This window comes from Gadus chalcogrammus, chromosome 20 (assembly GCF_026213295.1).
Source record: "Gadus chalcogrammus isolate NIFS_2021 chromosome 20, NIFS_Gcha_1.0, whole genome shotgun sequence".
NCBI lineage: Eukaryota > Metazoa > Chordata > Actinopteri > Gadiformes > Gadidae > Gadus > Gadus chalcogrammus.
Window position 1 is genome coordinate 9195841 of NC_079431.1, and position 10972 is coordinate 9206812.

Sequence of the window (10972 nt, forward strand, 5' to 3'; positions counted from 1 at the left end):
TCTCTCTCTCTCTGTCTCTCTCTGTCTCTCTCTCTCTCTCTCTCTCTCTCTCTCTCTCTCTCTCTCTCTCTCTCTCTCTCTCTCTGTCTGTGCGTTTGATCTTTTGTTTGCATGATACCTTCCTGTTGCAGTAAGCGGAGGTGTTGAAAATAGCCCTACTTATGTTGGCAAAAGCCCCAACCAGCTGAAATAATGAGCATCAATGAAGGCTATTACAGTATAGGGGCATGTATTGGAGAATACCCAGATAGATAGATCGACAGACCAGACAGATAGACATACAGATAGATGGATATATAGAAAGAATGCTAGAGAGAGAGAGAGAGAGAGAGAGAGAGAGAGAGAGAGAGAGAGAGAGAGAGAGAGAGAGAGAGAGAGAGAGAGAGAGAGAGAGATGGAAATATAGACAGATATAAATATATATAGACAAAGAGTTTGCTAGATAGATAGATAGATAGACAGATAGATAGATAGATAGATAGATAGATAGATAGATAGATAGATAGATAGATAGATAGATAGATAGATAGATAGATAGATAGATAGATAGATAGATAGATAGATAGATAGATAGATAGATAGATCAATGCATTGATGTTGTCTGTGTTTGAATGAAGTTGTGTGAGTTTGTTTGTTCAGTGAAACTGTACTTTGTGAGAATTAGAATGGTATCCAAAGTTAGACTTGTAAACATTGACACACGATTACCATGCAATCTTTGTCTCAACATGTGAGATAGCTTTTTTCAACACGAGAGAGAGTGGGAACATATTTAATGTGCAGATGCTTCACTTAGATATTTAGTTTATCTTTCGATTCTCCAATGATTAGCAAAGACAATGGTGACTTTGAAGCTGGCTTGTAACAGAGCTGTGTGTCTACTAAAGCAGTTACCCACTCATACACTTGGGCTAGGCAATACTGAGCACACACAGACAGGATATCTCTGGTTGAGATTGGTGCTGAAAGGCAAATAAAGAGTGACTGCTCTTTGAAGCTTTATTAATTACGGAAAGTCTGGTCATTTTTATCGTAATAGTATTCTGCTTCAAAGGGCAATGCTGATTATAATAACCGATTTTACAGATTTATATTTGAAAACCTCAACTGATGAAATTATTATTTGAGGAGTCAAATGATATCTTACGTTATTTACCACAGTGTGTGAATAGTTTGAACAGAAGACGGACACAAGCGAAAAGGCCTGCCAATCCAACTGCTTTAACTGTAATTCAGTGGTAATGCAACCATAGGCACTAAGTCGAAAGATATTCGGTCTTTTATAAATCCTTTTTAAACCCCCAAGTCTTAGCAAAGCGCAAGCAGCCTTAGAAAATGAACGTACCTTGACAATTTGATAAAAATGCCCCCTGCATTTAAAAGGTGGTATTTCAAATGGATGCAATGTTGTTTCATCTAATATATAATATACATTTACCTATCCATATTTATACATTTGAATTTTGTTCTTTAGAGCCATGCTTCACTTTTGTTTGAGTGTCTGTTCTCTTTGGCCTCCAGACTAGTTTAAATATGTATGAGCTTGTTTTGTTGGGCTGTCTTGGATAATTGTCTCCCGTATTGTATTGCTGTCTGGTTGTATTGTCCATGTTATCAACCTCTCTTGCCCACTGGGACTGCAGATGGGAAGCTAGATCCCATTCAACTCGTGGTGAAATGAAGTCGATTGTGCCCGTGATGTAAGCCTGTTAAATTAACAGTAAAAATAAAACTAAACTAAACTTAATGAAACTAATAAACATTGCAGGTGTAGAGAGTCAATTGTCAATGTGGAAAAAGAGACATATGTAGACAATATTACACGATAATTCAAGTAAATCCTTAGAAGAACCAAGCAACGATGAGGGAATAATGGTTAGAGCAAATATTTTCTATCACAGAGAAGCAGTGCTTGGGTTTGGCTGCCGCTTGAGAAGTGTTTACACTAACACACTTTTGGCCCAGAGCGTTGGTCTATATACTTAGAGTAACTTTGAAGGTGGCAGTGTGCACACTGTCACTGGCCTTTCATTTTACTGTTTTAAGGGGGTACTGGTGGAAGCACAAAAACAACATATAATATTCATCGGGCAATTCCTCAGAAATCGTTTGCGAGATTCCCTCGATTGGGGAAGTACATTCGGGGATAAAAAATACTTTTCATCCTCCTTGTCTTTTCAATATCCCTTGAGGTCAAAACTGAACTTAACACACTGCCTAAAACCAATCATCATTACCCAACAGGTGGAATTATCCAATCATAGATTGATAGTTGTTATAGAGATAGTTATAGATAGAACGGTTGTGGTTTGGGAGACATAAATAAGGCATAGGCATAGTTATTTTAGGCTATATGTAGAACACTACACTGTTTAAAAGTACTTTTGCAAAATCCACACAATTACAACACAACAACCTATGTATACCAACCGCACATGCAGTGCTCCAGGTTGTGTAAGGAGTCATATTTACACTATTACAGTAGGGCTGTAGGATGCCTTGGAAGCATGCCCTAGCATAAACCGCTGGTTGCTTAAGGGTCATTAGAAGTGTGGGATCCTCTGGCGCAGAGGGTTGGAATTAGCTTATCATAAAAGTCCTTAACCTTCAGGTTGGCAGCGGCTGGTATTTCAACAGCCAGTCGACATCTTTTGGTCTGATAGGAGAAGCTGAGCATTAAAGATAATTGCATTGTCAATTTGCACAAGGCTATTGAAATCGCCCCCCCCTCACACTAACTAAGCCCTCTCTGATTCAAACACACACAAACGCACACGCAAACGCACACACACACAACTGCATGCAGTAACACAAACGCACAGACAAGCATGCATGCACACACACAAACACATACGCACGCGCACACACACAGACACACAGACACGGACACTTGATCTTAACAGTTCTCGAAAGAAGGGTTTTTTAAGGATAACAAGTGATTTATTCATCCAATGACATTACATATATTTGCACAAATATGGAGGATATTCGAACAAATCCCTAGGCAAAAATGTCTTTGCACAAAGAATGTCTAAATATAAGTATAAGAGTATAGTCTGACAATCCTTCTTCGCATTATGAAGATCCTCGGCCCCCAGAGAATGCCCCCTTAATTCCCCTCTCGCTCGCACGTACTCCTTCGTCATCCCTCGAAATTTTCGCTCCATTTCATCATAAAATGTTGTGCAGGTCGTATACGTTCTGCGTAACCTTGCCCGCCCTGCTGAATAGCTTCAAATCCCGGGTTGTGCCTCTGATTGAAATTCTCACCTCACCAGAAGACAGCATATAGCTGAACAACAGACCCAGCAGCCAAACCGCCGCGCTGCGTGAATTCAGCTCTAGCAGCAACAACACTTCTACAAGATCCCCTGTGGTAGTTCCTTCCTGCACCTGTAAATCAATACGTATCGTCTTGATGGATGCTCTCCTTATCAAGGCTGTGTATGTTCTTGGCAGAGATTGTCTCTGTTGAAAAATAGACTGGTTTTATTATGATGAAATCGAACGGTTATGCTGTAACAGTAACTATTAGGTAAAATGTTATTGGTGTTGTAGATCATAACTACAGAAATCTTCTTTTTATACTTTAAAGTTTCACATATTGCCAGTTCCATCTCAAGTTGACATTTATACATCTTTTTTATAAGGAATACATACAGTGATATAACTCAAATTCAGATCCTTACAACTTGGCAAGTTTGGGCAAAGAATGAAATGAAGTCAGAACGGAACAAATGGTACAAAAGGCAAAAGCAATTATCTGGATTGTAATAGCCAATACAAAAAATCAATTCCATTTTTGTTTTCCCATTCAGATAATCTTATACTAATAGAGGCACCCGTGCTCGCAGTCTGTCATATGGCCTTACAAATCCATTTCACTGCCTCCTATAAAGATTCTTGGACCAAATGAACGGGGGAGATGTTGATGGTAAGAGAAAGTATGTACGGAGAAGAAGAAGAACTGCAGTTTCATATTATGGACGCGGACCGAAAACGAATGAGCCGGCAAAACGACCAAGGCTACAGCTCTTTTCTTCTATCATTTAAAGACTTAAGACTCCTCTAGATTTGTTAAACCCGTCAACAAAAACAGAGACGTCGTTTAATAATTACAGAGTCCTTAAACCTCAGCCGACCCTGAAATCCAATGCATGAACTTGTCCGCTGTAGCCAAATCGATCACACTCCATTAACTTCCGCAACAGCCCCCCTCCCCCTCCAATAGCAGGTGTACATGCTGTAGATATAAATCGCCGTGAACAGCAATATGACACGCCACTGGCTCTTTCCTGCAAGGGCCCACGCCTTCATTTGTATTCCAACCACGACTCCTGCTAGGAGAATACTGTGACTGCGAGTTCAAGTGTTCTTGTCGCACTCGCAATTGCAGATGGAGTGGATGCTGAGAGAATATCAACGGTGCTCCACACAGACCCGCCCGTTGGCACAGGGCGACATGCTACAGATGTCCTCCTAGGAGGTCTCCTAGAGGGCCTACTCCGTGATTTTTATGCGCAGGCCGGTTCGAAATTTGGCCTACAGTCACAGTTCACAGTTCGCCTCTCTTGTTTTTGCAGACTGCAGATGAACATATTAGCATAGTATCATTGGATAGGTCAATGAACATGCACTTTGTGGTTTATGTGTTCAGATGCCAATTTACGCGGTTTCATTCCCTTTGCACTGTTGCAGGTTAGCAACACCCTTTTAAGGGATTACGTTTGGGTGATAAAAGCGTTGGTGTTGAAGATATACCCAATCATCGATAAATTGGAGACAGCTAGGGTGATCAATTATTATGAGCCATGGACTAGGGGCCAATTCCTCCCTCGCTGTCTGGGCTGATGAGGTTAGTCAAGACATTGGTCCTACAATGGAGACACATTGGGTGTCGACCACAGAATGAGACAGGCCCTTCATCTGCAGCAGTTCGATCAGTGACCATTACGACGTTTTATCAAGGCTCTCAAGGCAATTACAAGCTGTGATTTGCAGATTTTTATTCAACCTATCTTAATGTATTTGCTGTAGAGTGCAGAGGATTTAGCCTCAGCTCTTAAGTTGACCAAGCAGACAGAACACAAAAAAAGAAAGACTGATTAAAGGCCTATGTGCTGGGTACAAGCCATTTAGCCTGAGGTCCTATTTCAATTGCATATATATTCACATTGAATGAACATGCATCTTTTTTAGATCTAGCTTTACATTTACATTTGGTTTATACATTCTTTCTACATATTCATGTAAATCACCTGTACACACGCATTGTTTTCTAAAATAATAGAAAATTAGGAAGAAAACAGCAGTGTAGATGTGGAAGTACAAAACGATCTGTTATCTTTACAATACTCCCACAGTACTGTAATCTTCTCCCCCACAGTGGCCTTTGTCCCACGTTGGTACCTCTTTTTTGTGTGCCCTCTTTGAGGAACTAGTTGACAAAAGGCTTTTTATTTGGATCCTAGTTCCTCTGATTGGAGCCCTGAATGGGCAGATAGAGTTGGTAGGGCCCACTCAAAGGAAAGAAGAGACTTCAACAACCTGTGACTACTTCACTTTCCCCTCAGGCCATAGGGCTACTTCAGTGGTGATGACCAGAGAAAATAACGGCTGCTGTTGCTGTTGTTGTTGCTGTTGATGTCGATGGTGATTCTCCGGGAACTTTACTTTGATATGGCTCCTGATGAGCACATTGTGTCGCAAATATAGGGCCCAGATCAGAGTAAAATAATAATATTAACAATAGGTATCCAGCGATACTCCTTAAAAGCATTTTTGTATTGGAGCTTATTAGGTTATGCTCTATTGTTTGATATTGTTTGAACATTGGCTCTTTTGATATGACTACCAAAGTCCATGGGACATGGCAAGCCGACTTTGAATGTGACAGCATATTTAATAGCGCTGTACTGATTTGCTTTTCTCGTCTTTCTCATTTCATCACTAAAAAACGTGTTTCATGATCACCTGAATTCCAAACGATAGTTCCATCAACCAGCCCACAAACGTTCTATCTAGCACACGTTTCCAACAGTCACAATGCAGAGAACAACAAGGTGAGTCGTCTCTCCATGGTGACAGTGACAGACCAGAGTAATTGGAGTGTCAGGAGGAGTCACAGGATTTACAGAGAGAGAAACCCCGCCGCGGGATGGCTACAATGAAGGAGGGGGTGGGGGGGGGGCGGACCTGAGATCAATACGACACGACTCTGAAGCTAGTTGTTAGGGCAACAGAGCAGGTATGTAGACCAAGGCCAGTTGCTCAGGAAGGGAGCATTAGAAAGAGGTAAAATGTGTTAAGTGTGCATTTGTACTTTTTAAGAATCTGAAAAAACAAATCCTTGTATCAAAAGCAAAGTAAGGGCAGTAAAAATTGACATACGATTGCCTGCATTTAATTGTGTATCTGTGTGTGTGTGTGTGACTGTGTATGCATTCTGTGTGTGTGTGTGTGTGTGTGTGTGTGTGTGTGTGTGTGTGTGTGTGTGTGTGTGTGTGTGTGTGTGTGTGTGTGTGTGTGTGTGTGTGTGTGTGCACACGCGTGTGTGTGTGTGCATGCGTGCGTGTGTGTAAATGTGTGGGTGTGGGGGTGTATCAATGCAAGCAAAACCTCCTTGGTCACGGGCACTCACACGTCGGGTCTGTGTTTGTGCGTTTGTGTGTGTGTGCACAAATATCTGCACACTAAGTGTGACACAGCATGTGTGACACAACACAATCACGTGCACACAAAGACACACCGTTTGTCTCCCAGGTTGTTCTTCCCGACCTGATAAGCAATGCAGATCATAAGTGAGCAATCTGCATTGCTTATCCATCTGTTGACAACGCTGGCTCAGAATAGGAATACATTAGCAGCTACAGAGCCAAATTATAACTTCAGTTTTACTAATTTCACTGTGGTGCTCTCACTTACCTCAGATAGAAAAAACGACCATCCCCCAGATACAGGGAAATAACAATTATTCTGAGGACTGATTGGTCTGATTTGAGTAGGTGTTCAGTCCACAAAAGTATTAAAGTGCAAGTGGTGAAGCGAGTCTCAAACTAAATCATATCTCATTTGTCAGTTGATTAAGGAATAGGTAAAAAGGAAAGAGAAGAATTGGTAGAATTGTACAAAAGATTAGCATATAATGAAACAGCCTTCCAAATGTCTATTTGACATTGTATTTATAAAAGTGCAAGTGGTGTAGCAACGCTTGGACTAAATCATATTTCATCCGTGAGTTGATTAAGGAACCGGTAAAAAATCTAAAGAAAAAAATCTAAGAATTGTACAAACTGTAAGAGCCGTGCAACTGTCTATTTGACATTGTATTTCCCCCTGCCTTTTCTCTAAACGAAGCCGTCTTCTCGGTTTAATGATTCGGAGTGGACTAATGGTTCCATCTACTAATGGTGCAGTCGAATACAACGCATAAAACCTTGACAATCTTCTCCTCGAGCCAAAGCCTGGAAGAAAGCTGATTCATTTCATTTATTAGGGTCACTTCAATCACTCGGGGAGTTTAAAATGAATTAGTTAATGATAAGGGATGATTATTTTAAACAAAAGGATGTGTCATTAATCAAAGTAGGATACCCTATAGGCTGGGGAGAGGCTATCCTACACCTGAAGGGGCTTTGGGCTCAACCCCCAACGTCCTCAGTCTACCTGTTAAGCATCGTTGGCCGTGATGCGGCCCCCGCCGCTCCTTAATGAGCCTTTCCAGACACCTGCCCGCAATACGCTTGGAATGAGGAATATAAATACCTGCTGGAAATGGTAAACAACAGAAGCTGCTGACGGGAGTAATGTATCGAGAGAAAAATGGAAAAGGCATCTCAGTCATGATATGCATTTTAATATAGCCGCATCGCTCCTTTCAATGGCCTGGTTTGACAGCATCCATCCGTGAATCCTTTCCGAGCCATACACTTTTCCAGCCTGAGCAGTCACTTACAAAATAAATGTCACTTCAAAAACTTTTCAAACCATTTAACATTATCTAGGCTGATTATTCACATGTGAACTTATGGGGCTACTATTTCAATAGCCTTAACTACCTATTCACTTCCCCCAGCCAGCTTGTGTTTCAACCAAGACGGAGCCCAAGGACTGCTCTAGGTCCATGTCGGGAGCTGGCTGACGGAGGCTGAGAAAGTCCGGACCTTTAGCCACCTCAGAGAGAGAAGGGTCAGCAGCTGTCTCAGTAGGAGCCTCCACAGTATCTACTCCAGTGACCCAGAGGCGGGCAGCATCCCCAGGGTACTTGGTGAACACCTGGAGGAAGTGGCTTCAGGAAGGGGAGCAGTGACCCCGAGGAAGAGCTTTGGCCCACGGACCACTCCCAGCCCCCCTAGCACCACTCGGGAGAAGGGGAGGACCAGGCACAGGTGGGTCCAACCAGAGATAAGCGCAGCGGTGGAGGAGGTGTCAGTGCAGTACTATGAAGTGGAAGCAGGCAGCAGAGCCACGAGGAGTGCAGCTCCGGCAAGCAGAGCAATCAGACACACATTCCCCGGCACCTCGCCCGTGTCTGCCTGTGTCAGTGTGTGAGGAAACCAGCAACCTTCCAGTTATGAGAGGAGACGCTCTCTCCAGATGGATAAACTCAGACAGTTATTTGGCAGAAGGACAGCCGAATTTATTACGGTACTGTATGCTTCTGTAATCAAACGTTGGGTTGCTAAAGCAACACACGCCAGTGGGACAAATATTAACACTAAGGGAGGATACGATTTTGAAGTTTGGTGTGGGAATTTAATCTTCGTGAAGAAAAAGGGATAAAGGGCAAGACTACATTAACAGCGAGGGGATTTAACGTGTGCATTTCTAATTACATTTAAATGTCAATGCTGTTAAACTTGATTGAGTGCAGTAGGAACACATTCAATTAGAGTTCATCACATCAAAATGTATGCATCTTTTTCAGGCTTATCCCTCAGCCAAATGAACAGTAACCTTCAAATTATATTATTGATAGCTCTCTGACCTACACAGTGCCCATCCCTCCCTTACATGGAGGGATGCAGTTTGCTTGAACTTGGATATTTACTGATTATTTAATGAAATGTATGTATCTATTTTTTAAAAGCAAACTAAAAAATAAGATGTTATTTATGTGCAAATTTCTTGAAGGTTCTGCATCTAACGCAAATTTGAAGTCCAGCTAGGCAAATATCTACTTCCCTCTGGTGGTATACTTTTGCATTGCACTTAGAGCACAAATACGACGCACATGGGCGGTAAATGTTACATTATGAAGTTCCTGTTTGTGTTGAATTAATTGGTAGCGCCCCCTATTGTGGATGGATAGCCAATGCGAAATCATTGAATATTGTTAAAAGCCAAAGTTAGACGTAATAAGGATAATAATACAAATAATACTTATAATACTAGTAATACCACTACTATGATAAACAGCAACTTTTGCTCACTACATTGTGTTTATTTATACAAGTTGAACATCAATATTGTTTTGCAAAACAGCAAGGGCTACAGTCAAAACACATACTCCGGAAAAAAAATAACAATGAATAAGTGAATGCTTTTATGACATATATTTGGTAGCTAGAATAAGCCAGTAAATCAGTTTCCGGTCTACCAGAACCACATACTTGTAGGCCAAGCCTGTTGCCAACAAACCGGAGTCAAAATAACCATGCTATAAAAATAAATATTATCTGGGTTGTGGGGATTATCTAAATGGGACTCATTGACATTTGGTATAATCATACAATTATTATAGACTCTGAATGAGCACAGAGAGGCACCTGGTTGCATAGATCTCAAGAGAGTTACTTAAGGGGAATACTGGGTCACAGTTAGTAACCAAAGCATGCAGAAGGAAGTGTAAAATAAATAATTCAAACGTATGTAAAACCATTGTAATCCGAATATCTGACCAGACCTGACTGTCCCTGATTGTATAGAAGGTCGATGAAACAGACGGAAAAATATAAATGGCCAATTAACGCTTCATTCATATTGATTCAGAAGGAACGGTTCAATTATGAGCTTTGAATGAAAAGCAAACAATTAGGGTATGTTTACAGCTGTTTTATCAGGATTAACATGTAATGACCATCTTACAAACACACATTAAAAAAATTTAAATATTTTCCATACATTAAGATTCGTATCATTAAATGCGGGTCACAACAGAAAGTCACAGAAGTAGAGCGAGAGGAAGAGTATAAAAACAAACACAAAAATAAGACCACAGTAAAGGTGATCTATAAACTATAAAAAATATAAAATCCCCTCCACAAGTGCCTGTCTGCCTGGATGCTTTCCATTTCCTCCTATTCAGCCATTCTGCCGTCAATAATTCCCTTCAGACCGGCAGCCTCATGGTGTGCACTAAAGTACTGGAAGCCAATACTCGGCTCACACGGCTTGTGCAGAAGAGTCTACTTCATTCTCATTCGTCAGTCGGTGGATGTGGATCTTTTTTTTTATCCATCTCTTTGAAGATTTGCAGGAGAATAAACCACAAGTCATACGCTTGCGTTAAAAGGTCAAGGCAATTATTTGTGTAGACACAAATAAAAAAAAATATATCCCTACTCGATTGCCTTCTCCACAAAGCGAGATCGCGGGGAAATGTGAGAGAAATCACAGGGGATTAATAGCCTGCAATTTTCTTTTGACAGGGTCCTCACTTATGCTGTCCCATGAAAAAGCACTTGCCCCTAGGAATAGCTGTACGCCTCCGTCGTCCCGCCCTCCTCCTCTTTAGCCTCGGTGCTCCTCTTGCTCCTCTCCGCCATGATCAGCGACGCCGCCACGGTGACGAGCACTGTCAGCGTCAGGACCAACACCGTCACCGTCTCGCCGACGCAGAGCTCGCCCTCCACCTCCGTCACGGCCCGACCCCTCATCTCCGCGGGCTCGCTGCACCTCAGCTCCCGGTAGTCGTCCAGGGAGATGCGACGCACCCGCCCCAGCTTGTCGAAGACCCTCTGCAGCTCGCAGT

At 41.9% G+C, this 10972-nt stretch overlaps 1 protein-coding gene across 1 annotated transcript in view; it reads right to left on the reverse strand.

Moving 5' to 3' along the window:
- Nucleotides 1-10688: 10688 nt before the first annotated feature.
- Nucleotides 10689-10972, reverse strand: part of LOC130373753 (phospholipase A2 inhibitor beta-like) — a 1665-nt gene continuing 1381 nt past the window's right edge. The window contains exon 2 of the mRNA XM_056580382.1: nucleotides 10689-10972. This exon is cut by the window's right edge and continues 788 nt beyond it. Coding sequence (XP_056436357.1) covers nucleotides 10689-10972 — 284 coding nt within the window.